Here is a 21,523-nt window from a genome sequence, read left to right as displayed (position 1 = left end):
TTGCAACCGCCATGTCTGTCACTGCAGGTCCCAGCACAACATGTCAAGAAGACTCCTGCTCAAATCAAGGAGTCTGTTTGCAGCAGTGGGAGGGCTTCACCTGTGACTGCAGCATGACATCATATGCCGGGCCGCTCTGCAACGACGGTGACTATTCTCCTACATTCTGTCCTACAAATAAATCTATGATGCAGCCTGTTAAGGCTGTAAAATGTATTTTTTCTTAAATATCTGCTTTATCCTACAGATAAAATGTAAGATTTTCATTTAATATTTAGGTATTTGATGTGTACCTGCCTCTTTTTAAAGGGATGCATTTGCAAACTTAGCCAGATAAATGTTCACCTACTTTTTATAAACAGTATTATGGAGTTGTGGTATGCATTAATCAGAGCCACCACAGGAGGGCGCTGTCAACTACTTCTAAAATGAAATAAAAACTCCAACCTAGAAGTTGAATTGATAAAAGTGCCGCATTTCTAACAGCAAAATCGCTGCATTAAATTCTTTAAACATCAGATTTTCCTCTGTTCCCTCATTTATAAGTAATACACACAATAGTTTTGTTGCTGCCCTCTGACTCAAACAAATGCATGAGTTGGTATTTGTATGAGTCATCCCAGCCTCCTGCAATAATGGTGAATAATTTTAGAAACACAGATTTTAGATCTTATACAAGCCTGTAGGAGGAACAGTTAAGCTGTGACATTTGCTTCTATTACATTCCTAATTTACCAAATGCTCCTTATTTGTGAAACATTTAGCACCATATGAGCAGTGGCATCATCCGCTATGAGGACTGTGATACATAAACATGTTGGGTTTTCTCTGCGCTGTCCAGCTGGGACCACCTATATCTTTGGCCGGGACGGCGGCGTGGTGATTTACACATGGCCGCCTAATGAGCGTCCCAGCACCAGGGCGGACCGGCTGGCTCTTGGCTTCAGCACCCAGCAGAAACACGCCGTTCTACTCCGAGTGGACAGTGCATCTGGCCTTGGAGATTACCTTCAGCTGCAGATAGTAAGACGACGCAGTCACTTTTAAGCAATAGCAGCATTTAGGCGTATGCAGATATTTTTCCTACATGCAAAGAAAAAATTTAAAGCTTTATTTAATTAATTCAATTCAAGAAGTGGAGCTTGTTTATTTATATAGCGCTGATTCACAACAGGCCATCTCAAAGCAAGAAATATATATATATATATTTTTATATTTGTTGTCAAGTCAAAACAATCATATAAACATAATTTAAAGTCAAATACATCCATTCCAAATTTGATCCTATTTATAAAACAGTGCTGCGAAGCTCAAGTTTATTTTGCCAATAGGTAAATATCTTATTGCTAAGGAAACCCAGATGATTGCATCAAGTCTCCAATTTTGCCGCATTCCTCCTCCTGAAGGAGCATATAGCAACAGCGTATGGTTGATTGCACTGAGTCGTTAACTTTGCAGCAACCCTTCATAGGATAGATGGAACATGCATGTAGCAAAAGAGGAAAGGAGAATTGAAGGTTTGACAAGACTGCACTATGGCTGCAACCAATGATTATTTTAGTAATTGATTATTCCGTCGACGATTCTGACAAATAAGCAATTTAATTTTTTCAAAAATAGTCACATTCTGCAGATTTTTCATTTAACCACTTAGGCTTTTTACATATTAGAAATACATTAAAAGATGTGAATAAAATATTTCATTTCATTTTTTTAAATAAGAAAATAAACACTTTATTACCTAAAATGCAATGTATGTTTGATCGTTTTATGTAAAGGATGCAGCTAAAAAAAAATCTACCATCAAAATGTGGAAAGTTCAGGTCTTTATTCTTGATTTGACATAAATACAACATAATCTGTTGATTTTTTTAAATATTTAATTAATAATTAGATATAGAAAGGTGCTTAAAAGGGAATTTCTTTTTACCCAATCTAAACCTCCTTTTTGAGGACTTTTGTGTTAAATACATTTACAGACAAAGATTTTATTTTATTTTTTACTTTAAATGCAAAATGCATGTTTTGTAATTTTTTCTACTTAACTACTGCTCTGAGTTTTCGTTCTTCAGCAATTTTTTTTTTTTTTTTGGAGTGGCGGGGGGAGTCTTAGGCAATTATTTGACTAAATCGATTGATTTGATTAATTGTTTCAGCCCTAGACAGCACAGACACAAAAAACTCAGCGTCACTGGTCCAGAAGAAAAAAAGGAACTGTTAATGGGTTAATGGGAGCAGCAGATCCTTGAATTGCTTCATTTAGGAGAGAAGCACAGCTAAATAAACACATTTTAAGCCAGTTGTAAACAGCAGTATATACAGTCAGATGTAGCATCTTAGCTTCACCTAGACAAGACAAAGTGATATTAACCTTTCTTTACATTTCTCTCAAGGTTGAGGTTATTCCTATTGCTTACGCTCCAATTTTTTCTTTCACTCAACTTTCCTTTAAGCAGCACCGTGAACAGTCAGCTGTTTAAGGTCATCTTTTTTTAAGATTTTCAATAGTATATAGATCTAAATAAGGTTGGAGTTTCACTTCTTGAACTGAATTACAATGCTAACTCAAGGAGTTGAACCTATATTGCTCTCGCCTAAATAAACACACACAGCAGATCTACCATCACTAAAAACTGGTAAAGCTCGTCATTATAGAAGAAATCTACCAAAATTATCTCAATCTGCTTTGCGTGCAGCTGCTCCACGTTTTTGATGTAAATGGTTCATTAATTGCAATAATTCTTTCAGATGTAATCTTAATGCCTTATGGTTTATCCTACTTATTTGCTAATGAGGGGGGAAACGTGAACAAACAGAGCAGCTGCGGCTGTTCAGCCATGTTTCTGCATTTGAGTTATTTGACAGCCTCATTAATCAACCATGTTTCAGAGAGTCTTCACAAATCTGTACGTTAGCCGTAATAATGAGCGGACTGGCATTATGGGCAATTACTGGAAATGTTATGCAAAAATGTGCCTAGCTAATCCTAGCTATTCCCACTTCCTAAGAATGATCAAACAGTAATATAAAATTATAAATTATATTTGTTGCAATAGAAATCTGGTGAAAAAGGCAAAGACTAATGCGTTTTCAATGCTTTTAGGTTATTTTCTGTTCCTTTAAATAAGATTAAGGAAGTTAGTAATAAATTCACCATGGATGGAAAGCTCCAGAGTGTTTTAAAGAACCTCAAGTTGTATTTAACCTTTGAATTTTGAAGATTATTGCGTTTTTATTGAGTCTCACCTGCTGTAATAAAACATTTATAGATTAATTATGTCCCTTTTAGCTGCTGGATAAACAGTGAGGCTTGAATTTACAAACTGAGGCTGTAAGAAACACTAGATTCATTACGATAATAATACAACACAAGTTTTGATTTTGTAGGTTTACAGTCTGCTTATAAACATTAGTAGCTGGTACTTAACCACGGTGGTATATGCATTTATGTACACTAAAGTGTCTTTCCAGTCTTGTTGCACTCAAAGCACTACATTCACCAGTGCAGAGTTTAGTGTTTTACCCAGAGAAAAGTCGAGATCAAACCACACTTTTTTCTGTTACCAAACAGTGGAATGTGATTTTAGGGTTTTTGAGGTCTGGACAGGATTGGAAAAGATGCTTATTCCCTGTCCAAACATCTTACATTTTCCATTCCTCCATCCATCTGGTTGCGTCATCCATTTAGTTTCGCCTGCCCATCCATCCATTCATATCCGGCTGTCCTTCCTTCCATTCATCCATTTATTTGTCCATCATAGCTCAATTTGTCATTCCTTCCTTCATAATATACGTTTACTGTTTATACTTAAAAGCACAGAGAATCCTTGACTTCTATTCATGAAAGAAGCATTTTCTCAAAGTATTCTACATTAAAGTCGTTCTAGATTTCTCCTCTTGGAGCGAGTCCTTAACTAACAAACACCATCAATACTCCTCTGCTCCTCAGGACAAGGGCAACATTAGGGTGGTGTTCAATGTCGGCACAGACGACATCAACATCGAGGAGAGCTCCAAGTTCGTCAATGACGGGAAGTACCACGTAGTCCGGTTCACCAGAAGCGGTGGCAACGCGACCCTGCAGCTGGACGACCTGCCGGTCATAGAGCGGTACCCTTCAGGTAGGCCCTGCCCCACCTGTACAACCCAGACCCGACTCCGCCTGTCCTGAGGCAGACCCAACTACACCTCAGTTCAAATCAAGCCATCTTTTCCTGACTGAAGAATGATAAACTTTTGTTTCTTTCTGTTTATTTCCACAAACTGAGGTTGAGGAATTTGTTTTACTGTTATTGTATTTGAAATGAAATGAAATATGTTTGATCTGACATGAAATATGACTTTTTAAACCATAAAATGAGATCAGTCATTACAGTAGCTTGTTTACTCGTCAGTTGTGTTATTTTAGGCCTGTTAAATAGAGTTAAAGGTAATTTATGTAAATAGTAAATTCAGCTGTTAGTGTTTTTTCTCACCATAAAAGAAAATAATAACAGTTGGTGCATTTTTGGATAAATAATAATTTTAAAACTTGGCATATTTTGAGATAAATGTTTAACTAGAGAGAAAAAATAAGGTAAAAGAAAAAGTGTATTTTGTTGAATATATCTGTTTGTTTTTACATTTAAAAGTGGTAGTCGTAGGTAACATAATGAGGCTTCAGATAGGTAAAATGATAAAAGGTAGTTGTTGTGAGGTGTGTGTGTATGTAATCTAAACTCAGTCAGTATGTGGCAGCTGTAACATTATTTCCCTGTGCTCTTGCAGATGTTAACCCCTGAAATGTTTTTTTAAATTAAACCCAATGAACAGAGAGTAAGAGTCCGCTCACTGGAAACGTAATGAGTGCATCTTCTCTTCTGTTAGAAAAAAAAATAAAACATAAACACAGTGACATGCCGACAATGAGCAGACCATTACTTTCTTTTCATTGCTGTTCTTTGTGTATCCAGCTCCTGTACCACGTATGGATGTGCGTAATTACTACTGTGTTTTCATCTCTAAATTAAAGGCAACAATGATAACGAGCGCCTGGCCATCGCCAGACAGCGAATCCCCTATCGGCTCGGTCGAGTAGTTGACGATTGGCTACTCGACAAAGGTAAAAACCCTGATTAAAATTCCTTAAAACTTTCAGCTTAAAAATACAACATGAAGGCAGATGATTATACTATATTGTGCACCATCAACTAACATCTAAAAATCAAAATCCATAACTAAGTAATTAAAAGTTGGGCAGGCTGTAGTGTGTAATACTGTGTAAACTCTAGTGCCTGTGAACGTATCTTGTTAGTGTGTATCTGATAATATCAGGTTAAAGGGACGAAGGAGAGATTTAAATGTGAATAAATCGGAAAATAGAAAAAGAAGTACTGATAAAAGATGCTTTATTAAGACTGGTAAATAATTTTACTATCAAATTGTAAACAATAAAGCATTTATTAAAGATTTAATGTATTGAAAAAAAAATTGTAATCAAGTTAAAGTACATGCAAATTACTGTTTAAGAATTATGTAAATTTGAAATGACTAAAAGAGCAATGCTTTTTGAAAAATATGTAAAAGTTTTCCTCCTAAACTTCAGCAAAGCTACTTAAATTAGCCTCTAGTCCCTTTAACAGTGAGCAGTGCTAGAGCTTATAACCTGTGCATGCTTTATAGGGCTGTGACAACCGTTCTCTAGATCCGTCTCTCTGTCTGCCTGTCTGTTGCTCCTTCAGATACGATGTTGTGCTGCACAGCCATCACCACATCAACCATCTCTCAGCCCTGTCTTCTCGGGGCCTTCTGATTCCTTTTCTTCTCCTCCTTTTTTTTGCTCTCCTTCATCTGCTCTGCTCAGACTCCTCGGTCTCTTTCCCTCCTTTTCTGTTTTCTGTCATCACTCTTATCTCTCAGTCTCCTCCACGGTTCTCCACGGCTTCGATTTGCTCTGCCATGCTTAATCTATCCCATCCTCTCGCCATGCCTCGGGGGGGGGGTGGATTATGTAACACTCAAACACTGTTGTATGTCTGTGCGTGTGTGTGCGTATGCACGTATGTGACCACTGGCGTGTGTGTGTGTGTTTGTCTGTCCACTCTTTTTTTTTCTTGGTGCGTTGTGGTGTGTTGGATGCGGTTGGCTGTGTTCGTGCAGGTCGCCAGCTGACCATCTTCAACAGCCAGACGACGGTTCGTGTCGGCGGAGGCGAGCGAGGTTCTGCCATGTTCCAGGGCCAGTTGTCCGGTCTTTATTACAACGGCCTCCGCATCCTCAACATGGCCGCCGAGGGCCACCCGCACATCAGAGTGGAGGGCAGCGCGCGGCTGGTCGGCGACATGCCGTCCTCCTCCATCACGCCGCAGTCCAGTGCCGCAGCCGGTGGCAACCGGTCAGACTCCGCCCCCTCCATCAGTGACATCACAACCACCACGGCGACGAATAAGAAGCAAGTCGTGACAGAGGTCAGCACAAAGTCCCAGTTTTGGTTTATGTCCGTCAACGTCTGATGTTCGTACACAGTCAGGAAAAGTGTGGAAACTGATTTTGTTTATTTCCAAGTGGAAAAGTGCAAAGCATGTTAATTTAAAAGTAGGGCTGGACGATATGGCTGAAAAATATATCACAATAAAAGGGTTTCATATCAGTTGATATCAATAACACTGGGTTACAAAAAAATGTTTTTGGAAATTGTCTTTGTTTTTTCAATTGAATTAGGACTTTTGCACAGCTGAATCCAGAAATGGCATCCATTTTTCTCAAATCGGGTCAGGTTTTTATTCCAATTTGATTTAGAGAAATTTGATCTTCTGACTAAATTGATGGCATTTTGGTGACATTATCAGTTAGTTTCCATTAACAGCAGTTCTTGGGTGGGTTGACATCACTTTGAACTATGAAAACTTAAGAAGTGCATTGGTGAAAAGAAATCCAAATTTTTCCAAAAATATAATCTTCAAAACCAGAAAATGTGAAACCAATAAAATTGATTTATTCCCCAGTTCTACAAATAAGTATTTTAATTTCCAGACTGTATTCCCCATCTCATTGTCTAAATGTTGTCCTTTTTCCACCGTCCATTCTTATTTCCTATACATTCTTCTTTCACTCCTTTTACCTTTCCTTTCTTTTATTTCCTCTTCATGTCTTTCCTTCCTCTCCTTGGGTCCTTCCTTCGTCTCGTATCCTACTTCCGTCCCTTTTATCTGTGTCCTACATCTCCTCCTTCCTTTCTTTATTTTCCTTCATTTTACTCTTCCTTCTTTCCTTTTCATTCCTAGGGATATCTTGCAATGGCAATGTTGGTAAATTTTGCGATGATGTTGCAATATTTTCTTCTTTCCTCTTTCCCATTTGTACTTCCATGATCTTTACCATTTTAGGCAGTGTCATTTGGTGTGAGCATCTGTTGTCGTGAGTCTGTGTCTAACTGGCTAAATATTACATTAGCATGTAAAATGCGAGTTCATAACACTTGGAATATATTAGCCAACAGTTATTGTTCTCCAATTATTTGTGCTGGGTGACACGTTTAACTGGAAGTGGAGACCCTAATCAAATTCTGCTTTGGGTCTTACCCAATCTTGGGGCGACTCGGTGGTCATATCTCTTGTTCAGATGTAATTCTTCAGACTTCCTCAGCACACGAGTCTTATCAGTACCCTGCCATCATCCTTTAGTATGACAAAAGGTAATTAAAATCATAATTTGCTTTGATAAGATTCATTATGAGTGCTGTAAGAGGATTAGTATGCACACAGCCCATTTATCAAGACCAGCAAAATATCAAGATGTGTCAAGGGGAATGGGACTGTTTTTTTTTTGTTTTTTTTTACTCTTGTAGTGTTAAAGGGAGTTTATTCGTGTGTCATATGTTTCATGCACTGAGGCAAACTAAAGCGTCCCCCCAAATGCATTACTCATGTTAAATACGAAGTACAGACTGAGACATTACACATTATGGATGAAAAATAACAATGAATGATGATGGCGACTACAAATTAAGTTCCGTTCAAACTGTTTGTTTCAAGCATTTTAGTCCAAATTATCTTAAGTTGATATTTTTAGTCTCTAAACAGAAATATTGCTTATGTGTTTTAAAGTTGTCAAAGGTGTGAGAAAATAGTCTACAAGCTTAAAATTCACTTCGTATTCAATTTAAAAATTCAATACGAGTGTTGGTAGGAAAGATCTGCAGTAGCAGTCCATCTTGCAATAAATCTGAAGAGACCTCTGACCAAAAACTATTGATGTATGACAGCCTCATGCTAACATGCCAACAACTCAATTTCTGACTAACGGAGTCGATATTCCATAGTAGCAAGTCCTGGATGACACCATCAGTTATTGACCTGCACTGCTAATCCACCTCGTTTGCTTTTGCTGCTCTCCTTTAGATCTCTGGAGAATTGTTTTAATTTTTTAACTTTTTTCAGACTCAGTAGTTTGTTTTTAAGTATGGTCAATAATGCCTTCTAATAAGGCATCATCACTTAGTCAAATTTCCTGTAAAATGTAAACATTTTTTAAATAAAAACACGGTGGACCACTGGTGGACTTCATTAGGGGAAATCCTGCCATGTTGCCAAGCATATGCATCATAACAACTGTGTAAAAAATACAAAAAATAAGAGAAAACAAATCCTTCCAGCATTCATAAAGTCCAAACATGCAATGACTCAACCCCAAAATATTATGAACAAATCAAGAAGAACAAATCAGCAGAATTACTCCAACATTCTGCTAACACAAGTGGTGTAATTCTAGAAGCAGCTTCTTTTTTTTTTTTTACAAAATTGTAATTGCGAGGAGGAATTTTTAAGAGTGGACTGAAGTAATCAGGAATCAGATTATCGAGCTTAAGAAAGATGGACTGCAAAAATCAATTTGGACATTTTATGCTGCAGAAAATATATTATCATCATTATACAATCCTACACTGTGGTTGTTTCATGTAACCACAATGTGAGCTGCATCCAAGCACCTCACAATCATTCCCTCTTCAAGCTGTCATTACATTCAGCAAAACTTTGGAAAATTCAACACTGAAAATATGTCAAAAATAATAAATATTTCTACATATTATGATAAAAAAGGGATAACATAACCACAAGATACGTTTTTGTTTCTTGTTGGTGCTGTTGCATAAAGTGATGTATAATTTTTTCCTCATCTTTATTCTGTAATCCTGTCTGAACAGACTTCAAGGTCTGTGAGAAGAAAAGTATTTTGTGTACAGTGGCTCCCTGCATTTCTCCGCAGCAACACATTCACCTAAATGGATTAGACGGTAAATTCTCGGCTAATTGGTCCCTCTGCTGACTTACGGGGCAATAAATGTTTTTGCTAATGGAGAATGGAATAGCTTTTACAAAATATGTGTTCAGTAATTCAGTAAGACTGAGACAACAGAAGGACATAATAGTTATTGATACATAATTATTGTGACTAGAGCAGGATAGTTGGTGTTAAAATAAGGAGACAAACTCAACAGCTTCACCTCAGACTTTTTTCGCTCTATTGTTCAGATCACTACAATCGAAACGTTGTCAAGCTCTTAGTGGGCGTCTGTGTCTGCTGCAGTTCTTCTTCTGAGTTATAAAACAGCTGCATCGGAAAAAAATCCTACATGATACCAGTTGCCATGGAAATAGTGGGCCCCACTACCTGCAGCTTACTTTCTCTCTTTCTCTTGCATCCAGACTCCCACAGAGAGTTGTTCCTCTGTGTATAAACCACCAGCTGTTTCAGACGTAAATAATGGAGCACTGATAGCTGTGAGCTAAGCCTCAGGCATCAATAATGGATTACGTGAGCTGGATGGATACGGCTGCAGAGTGACACCGCTGTCACAGGGGCTTCTTTTCACACCTCACCTCTCAGTGTCTCCCTGCGTATGTGTGTGCGTGCGTGTGTGTGTTAGATGAACGGCTTTAGCTTTGTGAAGTCCTGATGTCAAGGTTAAATCTGACATGCAGCGTTTTATGGTGGAATCAAAATCACCTGATGTGAACTAGGTCAGACCTACTATAAGCTCAATATACTGAAGAGAGCTTTTGCGCTTATACGAGTCAAGTCACTCATGTCAACTCTTAAATTCTGTTTGTAGTAGTTATTTTCAGAGTGAAATGCTCGTTCGCTGAGTTTTACACAAAATTAGCATATTTCATAACGCTAATAAGAATCATTAATCACGGGAAGGACTGCTGCCTTTACCTTCTCAAGAAAAGCAAACCACAAAAAGTTATTCACTGTTCACAAAGTAGTGTATCCAAACATATTACTAGAAAGTTGAGTGGAAAGAAAAACTGTGGCAGGAAAAGGTTTGCTAGGAAACAGAAACAACCACAACATTCAAAGGATTGCGAATAAAGAATTATGTGCTCTAAAATATTTCACTAACACCAACAAAAACTATCCAAAAACACATATTTAGTGGGCAACATTAGGCAGACGGGATAAAATCAAAAGTTATTAGATGCACCGCTATGCGGACATGGACGCTTCTGAATCAGTAATCAAAACTTGGATTATCTTAATGTTATGTCATGGTCAGGTCAGTTTGACATGGTCAGTATCAGAATGACATAATCAGAACAATGATGCCAAAGCTTATTACAACTTTTACTTCTCTTCTGCTGCTCCTAATAAAGATAAAAATTAGATTATTACCAAGTTGAAAATTAAAGAGAGAATTAAGCTGGAGAAAGTCGCACACTCAGCCCACAGTGTACTCTGACCTGTTTCTATTTATTTTTACCACCTGGTAAATTTTCAGAAAACTTTCTAGCAAATATAAAATTACAGGTTAAACTTTAAATGGTAGAAATTGTTAACAGACGTAAAGAACAAGCAGACAATTCAAAATCAAATTATTGGTTCTGGGTATCATCATTACAAAAGAACAGAAATACCTCTTATTGTCCCACAGTGGAGAAAGTCAGGTGTACCAGCAGCAAGTTAAATATAAATGAAAGCATGCATATTCAAACAAATTCAGTAAAATTACCCCATTAAGTACCATTTACTATCCAATTAGTAATTAGGTCATTCAAAGAGGTTAGCCCTGCACTGGAAAGAAAAAAATTTAATTCCAATTTACGGTAGAATACCTTCAGTTGTAGTCACCAGAATGTTACCATTTAAATGCAGTAAAATCCGTATTTACCCAGAATTGTACCACATTTATACTGCCGGTATTTTACCATAAATTATAAACTGTTTTTTTTTTTGGGGGGGGGGGGGGTTCAGTGTACACTGTACTGATGTTAACTGAAGCAAAGGCCTCATTTAAGTATTTATTTAGCTGCACATGCATTCTTTGCTACATTTGCTTAAGCATACGCTAAAGGAATGCCGTCATCGCATTTTAGGACATGAAATACCTATTTTACTTAGAAAATGAATTGTTGTTTTGCATTTCTTTCATATTTTTTATAGTATATAGAATATGGTAAAGTGATTAAATGAAAAATGTCACTTTTTTTCAGCCAATTAACCATCAGAATAATTAACTACTAAATTAATCGTTAGTTGCAGTCCTACTGATGTAAAATCCTTTCATTATTGAGTTTATAGCCCTCTACTTAGTACAAGAAAAAAAAGCAGTTTGAATTTTGAACCCCACTAAAAAAACTCTGACCATATAATGTCCAAGTGGATAGTGTGAACACAGCTTCTGTCTTGTTTGAGAAGAGTCTACAGCCTCCCTATTGAGGTTGCCTTGTGTTGCCAGGCAACTAACCTGGCCTTAACCACCACACACAAAAAGTGTAGATAAAAACAGATCGCGAACACACAAACACTCAGGTGGATGTAGAACAATAGGCCTGTATTGCAGCATATTGCATCACAGGTGGGGCAATGGGAGATGTCTTATTAAAGGCGTTACAACTACAAATAATTGAGCAATTTACGCTTTGGTTTGCGTATGTGTGGAAGTGCGTCTGCTCGCATCGCCAGTGGGTTTCTCTGCTTTCTGCTTTGTGCAGAAAGAATGTTTTCAGCAGCGTCTCCTGAAGTCCACAGTGAGTTGATTTTTGTGTGTGCTGAAAAAGTGGAAGGGATTAATAATGCATGACAGCTGAGAACCAGCGAAGAGATTGTGTGAGTGTTTATGCTAGAGGCGCGCTCTGAGTCACAGACCCCGGTTTGGGTTTGATGCTCACTGTCTGTGGATGCAAAAGCTTCGGCTCCTGCGTACGTGAGCTCTTGTGTTCAATGCAAAGATTGACAGATGAAACCTGGGGCTCAGAGGGGCAGCCCGATTGGCTAAGAGAAATCAGCTGACATGTCCACGAGCTCTTTGAATATCTGCTGTACATCCACACTCTCCCTCCCTCTCTTTCTTTTTCTTCTTCACTATCTTCACATCTTTGTCTCCATCTTTTCGTCCGCCCGCTGTTCATCTTGTAAATCTCCCTGTTCACTTTTTTTTTCCTTCTCACTTTCCCTCTCTCTCTCCCATCCTCCATATCTTTCCATATTTACTCACTACCCCCTCCTCCTCCTCTTCGTGTCCTGTACCCCCCTCCCTCCCAGTCTGTGGTTGAGCTCCAGTGATAGGCTGTTAATGCAGGCGTTGTATGAGTCTATCTCACCATCTGCAGTAGTGGAGCTAGCTCCTCTCCTCTCTCTCGTCAGGATCTCTTCATCAGTCCTCCAACTTCATCCTGGTTTGCTGTATGCCTGTGTAGACGAGTCTAAATAGAAACAGACCAGTAGAGCATGCTTGGCTGATATAGGAAGTGTGTGTGTGTGTGCGTGTGTGTGAAAGTAGCAGACAAGCTGTTGAATCTTCTGCAGGTGTGTGTGAGGACTTAGAGCAGTTATTATGTGTGAACTAGGCAGTCAGGGAGGCTTGGACGGCCGCTGGCACTGCTCAGCTGCTCAGGTAGAGACTTTACTCTTTAAGCATGCTTTCTGTCTGTTTATTACTCTGCATTTCTTACGTTAACATTTATTTGTCTGTATGTCAGCATGTTCTGTTGTTAGACTTTAAAAAGTTGGTGAGAGACAGAGCATTTGGTAGCTTTTGCGAGTCGGCAGTAGGGTGTAAATTGATTTTGTTCACTGTGTCCCGCGCAAGAGGTGGATCGATACACCCAAATGACACCTTCCCATTTGAACAGGGCGGTCAGCTGATTTTGTGATGTCACAAATTCGAGGAGGGACCTTGTAAAATTTTACTTGTTCGATTCTGATTCTGCAGGGCGCGTTGGTTTCTTCGGATCAATGATTGAGCACGATCTGCTGGGCATTGATCGGTGGCAGATGTCATGGGTGATGCAGTTCATGTGCTGGTCGCGTCCTGGCAAAGGCACAGAGGTTTTATTGACTGGATGGATGCCAGCGGCTAATCTCACCCCAGCTGCGTTTGACAGCCCAGTGGGCAGAACTGATTGGAAACCCAGTGAAGGGAAGAGACAAAGCCAAGCATCAATGACCTAATGCATGTTTCAGGCCAACATAAACCACAGAAGACTTGTTTGGACCACCGTCGTACCTTACAAGGCCTGGGCAGACTTTATTAGACGATAAAGTAATAAAATCTTGTCTTCTGCTGATACAGCCCATGTTCCTACAAAGACAAGTTGATGAGAAAGACATTTTTAGTGGGTTTGTTACTCCAAGACATCATGGACCAATTAGTGCTTTGATTAGACTCCAGTTCTCCTCCAGTTTGGATGTAATCTTCCTCTCAAGCTTTGCTGCTCTCACTGGGTTACTAACATCCACTGCAATGCATCACAATCCAATTTTAATTTAGAGCCGGCACCGAGCGCCCGGCATGGTTAAAATGCACGCACAGACGTTTAAAAATCTCTCATGCCAAGGCGTCCACAGGCAGGCGATGTTTAACAGTAGCCCATGAATATGCGGGGCGCATTAGCGTTAAAGAAAGACAACTCGCTTTTATCAAAGCCCTCATCTCCTTTTTTTTTCCCTATTTTTTTCCTCCAGAACTGCTTGCTCTAAAACATAAAAAGAAAACCTCTTCATCACACCATCTATCTTTAACCAACTCTCTCTCTCTCTCTCTTCTGTCCGCTCCACACTCAGGCAGGAACAGCAAATCAATGCACAGGTCCCCATTGAGGGTGCACACTCCCTTTTTTTTTCTTTTTTATATTCCCCATCATTTTTAACAGCCTGAACTTAGAGTTGCCATGGCAACAGGCGGAGCAGGGATGGAGAGGGAAAAAGGGTGCCTTTTTTTCCACAGACAGAGAAAGGATCTGTTGTTGAGGTATTCACTTTTAAGCTACAGACAGGTGCTGGGGAAAAAGAAGTACAAAGAGGAAGAGCTTGTTTAATGTTTTGCTGCTTATGCCGCATTTAACTCCCAATATGAGATGAAGAGAGGCGGGGGGAGGAGGCTGTACACAGGAAGTGGAGAAATAAAAAGGCTGGCTGGAGGAAATAAAAGGGGGAGGGCTGACAGAGCAGGAGATAACGAGTGGTTCCCTTGTGGGTTAAACAGGATTCATAGTCGTCCCCCCACCCTGTGCTCCTCCCTGCTTCTTTTCTTCTTCTCCTCTTGATGTTGGCTGGCTTACAGGCCAAAGCGTTGGCAAAAGTGTGGTCGATGGATGTGCTTTCTGTGAGCTCAAAGGTGTTGAAAATAAACATAACGGATGCAGAGCACAGACTGTCTCTGTACTCTGTCTCTTATATTTATTTTTTTAAATCTCCATGTTTTCTCTCCACAGACGGTAGACGACCTGCTGGTCGCGTCGGCCGAGTGTCCGAGCGACGATGAAGACATTGACCCCTGTGACAGCTCAGGTGAGACAAGTGCTAAAAAAATACATGTGTCACATTGATTTCTCTGCTTGTTTTTTATATGTCGCTCAGTTGTCGTTTTCTTCCCCTTGGTCACTCTCCGCTATGAATTTTTCATTTCCACTTTGGTTTCTGCCTCCTGGCACCACTTTTTATCTTTGTGCCTATCTCTGCTTTTGCTTGCTCCCGTTACCTTCTCCTACTCTTTTGTTATTCACTCCTTATTCTTGGGAAATGTATATTTTTCTTCATCACATATAAAAAAAGAATAGAATAGAAAAAAGTACAGCAGTGATCTTATGTAATAGACCAACACAAAGTAGTTCTTATTTGTGAATTAGAAAGGTATGGGATTCAATGGTGAGCAGCAATCTATAAAAAATTTGTTACACAAACCATAAATCACTATTGGCATTGGTTCCACTAAAGCAAAGGCACTATACTATACACTATACACAGTATTTAGTGGAAGTTAATGCTAAAATGCTTCACCAACATTATATTTAGCAAAAGCTAATGCTAAAGTAACATAAAACCATGGTATCACCTGGTAGCTAATGCTAAAGTACAACACCAACATTGTATTTACCAGAAGGTAATGCTAAAATGCTATACCAACATGGTATTTAGCAGAAGCTAATGCTAAAGAGCTAAATTCGACCATATTGATACCCATCATGTGTCAATGATGATTTGCACATCACTGCATGACATTGTCCCAGAAGCACAATCTGTACAGTTAGCTCATTTGCACATGCGCTACAATAAATAGTTCTGGATTATTGTAAAAATGAAGATCTAACTAAATCTTACTAGCTATAAAATAACATATTTTCCTAGAAAATGTTGCAAATCCCTTAATGAATGATTGTCATAATTTAGATTGAAGATGATACTTAAGTAGAAATCTATGTATTGGACTGTAATGCATACTCTGATGGACCTGTACACACGTTTTTATGAGATTTATTGATTGTGTTTTTGGAAAGTACAGCACTATATCCCATAAGCTGATAGGATACTACTTTATTACTCTATTTTTATTACTCCATCATGCTTGGCTATTGTACACAGGCAAATAACCTGGTTATTTTTTTCGGAAAATAGTCAAAGCAGTTTAGCAAAATCCAAATAAACAATTTTATCTATATTTGTTGTAATTCTCTTTAAATCAGATTTATTTTAGCACATGCACAAATGAACTAACGGTGCAGATCGTGGAGGGACAATGCAGGACACCTTTCACTTATGGTGTCAAATTTATAGTTGTTGAGTATTTCTAACACTCCGTCACAACTGAAAATTTACAAAACAGTAAATTTAGCGTTTTAGAATGTATCCAGATAAATTAATTTATGGGAAGTTAAGTGCACACCTGACTAAATAAATGGTTGACTTAAATAATTGGTAAGGAGGTGATGCAATCATTTGAATCAGCTGTTTTGGAGCAGGGAAACCTCCAAAATATGCAGAACATTGAAGTTTGTGGCTAAATATCTTTGCAAGGCACTGCATTTGGACTGAAATAATTAATCAGATAAATCGTGATTAATCAATTATTGAAATAATTGTCAACTAATTTAGTAATCGATTAATTGTTAACTGGAGTATACAGACTCAAAAAAAATAGTTTGGTCTTTGTCTGTAAATATGTTATATCCAGAACTCAAGTGGTGCAGTCTTAGCTTCACCCTTTAAATTCTGTAAAGAAAATCTCATACTGAACCAATTATTAATCAGTTAATCCCAAAGATAATCACCAGATCAGTCCTACATTTTATTGATGTTAAGTCGAGCAGAAATGGCTGAGCAATTAATGTTGATGTTAGAAATAATTTCTTAGCTTCAGGTGCATCCTTTGATGCAAACAATCAAATGCTGGTTATTTGTATCGGAATGCTGTTTTTGTATTTTAGGGTTTTTTTTTAATAGGAATTTAATTATTTGTTTATTTCCATCTTTAAATGTATTTATGATGTATAAAACAGCTTTGGTGGATAAATTAAAAATCTGTAGAATTAGCTTTTTTTTATCTGATTAATAATTAATTATTAGAATAATCAATAACAAAAGCAATCATTAGTTGCACCCCCGAAATGCATGTCATAAAGTGCAAGAACTATAATTTATTTGTTCTGGACCTCCTTTACGTCATGTAATCTTCAATCAGACGATATGTAAACAACTTTGGCTCTAAGCTCCAGTTTACACTTGACAGGCTGCCATTATGCAAAATCCTTATCAAATAATTCATCAAGATGATGCATTATGTCTTCTTGCTCCCCACCCACTGCCTTTGCATGTAATTCAAATTAATAATGCATAAAGCAATCTGGAAAAAAAAATCACATCGTTTTTCTCACCTCTCCTTTGCCTACAGCCCGCCCTCCGCCGCCAGATGTGAAGGTGTTCCCTGGTCCGTCCGAGGTGGTGCGGGAGAGCAGCAGCACCACCGGCATGGTGGTGGGCATCGTGGCGGCCGCCGCCCTCTGCATCCTCATCCTCCTCTATGCCATGTACAAGTACCGCAACCGCGACGAAGGCTCCTATCACGTGGACGAGAGCCGCAACTACATCAGCAACTCAGCCACGCAGCCCAACGGCAGCGCCAAGGACAAACCGCTGGGCATCGCCAAGATCTCCAAGAACAAGAAGAACAAAGACAAGGAGTATTACGTCTGAGGCGGACATGCCTCCCCGTCCCCCCAGAAACAAATAAATATGCGTACATCTTTATATATAACAATATATGTACATAAATAGATATATTCTCCAAGAAAAAAAAAGAAAGTCATACACGGGCACAGACATGATGATTTTAATGTTTACTCTCCAATAATCACACCTGCACACATTCTGTCAAGCACAAACACACACAGGCAAGTCCACACGCACACATTTAAGCACAAACATACACTCACAGACGGACCTGGGGGCCCGGGCCCTCACTGTACAGTATTTACCAATGAGCAGAGCCTCTGACAGGGGCTTGTTTTATGAGCATTAACACCATTCCAAATGAGTTAGAAAGCACCAGTTCAACCACCATTTTGGCTCCAGCCTGGTCTGCCACAGTCCGTTCAGACTGCGAGGGGTGAAAACCAGACTTTAAGTGAAGCACACGGCGGGCCGAGCGAGAGGCAGTGCACCCGAACAAAGATGATGTAAAAGCACTAAGTGTCTCTTCCAAGCTTCTTGGCCTTCCTCCCTGTTAGCAGACAGGACTCGATGAAGCACAGCGGACGGCAAGGGAACAAGCACACCAGTGGCTCAGAGTTTAGCCCCGCAGCTACAAGACAGGAACTCAATGTGTAGCCATAGAGACGGTGAATTACTACAAGAAAAACAGGCACAGGCAGAGCTGGGTGAGCTGCTGTTATGCTGCAGAGCTGATGTTTTTTACAGCCTCCTGTATAAATCACAACAAAGGAAGCAGAGGAAACAGAGAGATGTTTTCCTGCACAGGATACTTGAGACTTTAGATGCTACCTACAGACACCAGTGGGGCGTGGCCGCTGTGTCTCCACTCGCGTACATACGGCGCCACATAAAACAGTTGACACAAAAGGACAAACATTTCCCTGCAGCGCTAAAGACCCACAAAGATCTTCATAACTGACTCTGAAGGCAACAAGACGGTGAATTGATCACAACGATGAAGACGAATATCAAGGAACATTTGGACAGTACAGACTTTGGGGAAGGGAGGTGTGGGGGGGAATCTTATTGCACGTGAATTATCTTACTCCGTGTGATTTATACTGCGTTGAAACTCCAGATACACCGCCATCGTAAACTCCACCACCTCGGCTTCAAGTATTCCCAAACATTCGCTTCAAATAGTTTGATTTTCAACAATAATTTAAGGCCCCGCCCACACTGACAGAGATTTTAATCACAATCGAAATGGTTCTTCAGTAATTTGCAACTTCTTTTGTTTTAATACAATATTTTTTAATCCGTTTCCCAAAGTGGAGATTTGCTTACATATTAGAAATTAAACAGAGTGCAATAGAAGCCTGTTTTGCACAATGATGAAAATTAAAGGATTAAAATTTATTTAATGTTTTTTATCCCAATGGCTGCCTCGCCTTGTCATGGTGGCGTTTCCAACTAACTCTAAACGTCAGCTGAATAACTGAAAGACAGGTGTATATAAAGAAGTGTATGGACAGATTTGATCCTTCTGGCTTTATTTCCCAGGAAGAAAGTCAGAAAAAACTTTTAGACAGTTTGCTAAATGTCTCCTTACATTCAACTTTCTTGTTGTCTTTCCATTCTAAGCCTCCTTTCTTCCATAACTGTTGCTGCTCTGTTTTTGTCCTTTCTATTCTTTGCATTTTGTCTTTCCTTTCTTTTGTTACAATTGTTTCTTCTTTCTTCTCTCTTTATTTCCTTTTTTCCCCTCATATCCTTCTTTCCTCTCCTGCATCTGTTATTCCTTCTTCCTACCTTCCTTTTTTTCCCACTAGTTCTTCTTGTCCATCATCCTTTTTCTTTCTTCCTCTTTCACTTGTGACTTTTCTTACTTCCTGTCCTTTATAGTTTTTCTTGGTCATGTCCTTCCTTCTTTTCCTCGTATTCATCTCTTTTCTTTGTGTTCTACTTCATTCCTTCTCTCCCATCCATCCATTTTCTTCCACTTTTATCCGGGGTCGGGTCGCGGGGGCAGCAGCTTCAGAAGGGAGGCCCAGACTTCCCTCTCCCCAGCCACTTCATCCAGCTCCTCCAGGGGAACCCCAAGGCGTTCCCAGGCCAGCTGAGAGACATAATCCCTCCAGCATGTCCTGGGTCTTCCCCGAGGCCTCCTCCCGGTGGGACGTGCCCGAAACACCTCACCAGGCAGGCGTCCTTCTCTCCCATCTGCCATGAATTCATACTAAACTGTCATTTCTTCATGAATTGTTAGAATGTTTAGTAGGGGTGGGATTTTATCGTCTTGTCATCTATCATGTTAAAATGTCTTATCATAATAAGAATTTTGATTTATCGTTGTGATAAATTCCAATTAAGGTTGTATAAAAAAACCCAAAACTGTCTATATTGTCAGGATTGTTAGTTCTTTGTTCAATGAGAATATCAATAAATATGAATAAATTGGAAAATATGATTAAATGCAGTTACTGTGAGCAGTTTAGTGAGACAAATCACATCTTTTTGTGATTGGTTTCCTAAAGCAACATTTTACAAATGGAAATGTTGTTCAAGTATTGCAATAGCGCCACAAAATGTTGTGATAAAACTTTAAGTCCTATCGCCCAGCCTTAATGTTTAGCCTAACTTTGCTCATAATCTTCTTTCCTTTTACGTAATTAATGTCGACACTCAACACCTGCTGATGCAAGTACGGTATACCAACTTTTTTAATTTGAATTTCTCAAACCCTACAGAGGTTTACTTGGTTTAAACTGATAAAAAAAAAAATTTGTTTATAAAGAAAATCTCCAGAGCAGTGCAGCCGGGGCCTGAATATTTGAATTAAATCTCAGTTTGAATCTTTTATTGATGAAACGTGACCATCTGGACTGTGCTGCATGCCTGAGTCTCTGAGCTGTGCTGTAGAGTGATGGTGTGTCCAAACCCTACAGATGTTTATTTGGTTTAAACTGGTAGAGGCGGTTGCCATGCAACACCTGGATGTATATCTGCGTGTATGAGAGTTTGCGTGTGTGCGCGTGTGTGTGGGCCATGCCCTATTTTCTAGTTTGACGTCCTATTGGCCACGCCCATTACACCTGCTCCAATCGACCACCTTTCAAAGCGAAAACCAGCCGAGGAAAAGAACGACCAAGAGAACAAAGTAGATGTTTCCACATGTTGCTAATAGATAGAGAAGTCCAGTTCTTGATGCCATCAGCTACGCGACACCTTGAGTTTTCTCTCTTTCAATTTACCTCCACGCTCCGTCTGCCCAGACACAACCGTTCTGTTGGGTTTTCCTTACAAACTTTTGAAGTGTGTAAACCCTCTGCAGCTCCTGAATTGACACAAGCAGTGCCATGACTCAAGCAAAGCCCCTTCCAGTTCTTCCGAAAACGTGACCCAACCAGGCGGATGCATGTGATACGGACCGGGGGCTTGGAAGAACATGAAACTGACTGAAGCGTGTGAGATTTCAGTGTATCGTCAAAATTAACAGAACATGTTTGCATATTTTATTCATCCTAAACTGGCCTTTTTGCCCTCTTTTCCCTGATTTTCGTCCCCCTCTATCTCTCCTCCTTCATCCACGTCTATGGCTTTCTTTCCTCTCTATCTCCATGTTGTGTCGCCATTCGAAACAAAGGGAGGCGTCTCCACCGATGGGATCCCACATTTAGGTGTTCATTAACCATGTTTATTTTCTATATGTACAATTTTTCTACAGTATTTACTTTTATTTTTATTGTTACGGTTCTTTGATGAACATAAAGTGGAAATTTATTATAAAAAATAGTTTTGAAGATTAATGAGTAAATAAAATATTACCCAAGTGAGCCTGGAGTGTGTCAAAAAAGTGTTGGGTTTTCTCTTTTTTGCTGCTGTCTGCCTGCAGTCAGCGCTTCAGTCTGTCATCAGGAAACATTACAGTCAGCCATGAAGGCAGATAACTGTCAAATTAAAACTGAGCTGTCAAATTTGCATAAAGTTTTCTAAGCGGAGCTTTAGGCAAAAGAAGACGGATGCTCCTTTTATGTTTGTTCTTTAATTAAAACTGGGCCTATAGCCTGACTGTTTATTAATACATTCTCCTTTAAGTATGTTTATATAAATACGT

General features: G+C 39.2%; 1 protein-coding gene and 1 long non-coding RNA gene across 16 annotated transcripts in view; one reads left to right on the top strand and one right to left on the bottom strand.

Annotated features, from left to right (window-relative positions):
* nrxn1a (neurexin 1a) overlaps positions 1-21,242 on the top strand; it is an 87,573-nt gene extending 66,331 nt beyond the window's left edge. For 9 of the 15 annotated variants that reach the window (XM_081601139.1, XM_081601141.1, XM_081601137.1 and 6 more), the window contains 6 exons: positions 28-147; positions 842-1,023; positions 3,950-4,121; positions 6,139-6,446; positions 14,694-14,769; positions 17,147-21,242. In XM_081601139.1, coding sequence (XP_081457265.1) covers positions 28-147; positions 842-1,023; positions 3,950-4,121; positions 6,139-6,446; positions 14,694-14,769; positions 17,147-17,448 — 1,160 coding nt within the window. In that variant the 3' untranslated portion in view covers positions 17,449-21,242. Of the gene's footprint in view, positions 1-27; positions 148-841; positions 1,024-3,949; positions 4,122-5,011; positions 5,102-6,138; positions 6,447-14,693; positions 14,770-17,146 lie in introns of all 15 variants that reach the window. The other 6 variants (XM_081601140.1, XM_008437090.3, XM_081601131.1 and 3 more) reach the window with 1 other exon arrangement.
* On the bottom strand, positions 13,466-17,264 carry LOC103481552 (uncharacterized). Its single transcript, XR_536322.2, has 2 exons — positions 17,130-17,264; positions 13,466-13,561 (listed from the first exon to the last, which is right to left on the bottom strand). It is a non-coding gene; the product is annotated as an uncharacterized LOC103481552 (long non-coding RNA).
* Positions 21,243-21,523: the final 281 nt, after the last annotated feature.

The sequence above is a fragment of the Poecilia reticulata genome, chromosome 19 (assembly GCF_904066995.2).
Source record: "Poecilia reticulata chromosome 19, P_reticulata-male-v2, whole genome shotgun sequence".
NCBI lineage: Eukaryota > Metazoa > Chordata > Actinopteri > Cyprinodontiformes > Poeciliidae > Poecilia > Poecilia reticulata.
This window is presented reverse-complemented; position numbering and strand designations above follow the sequence as displayed.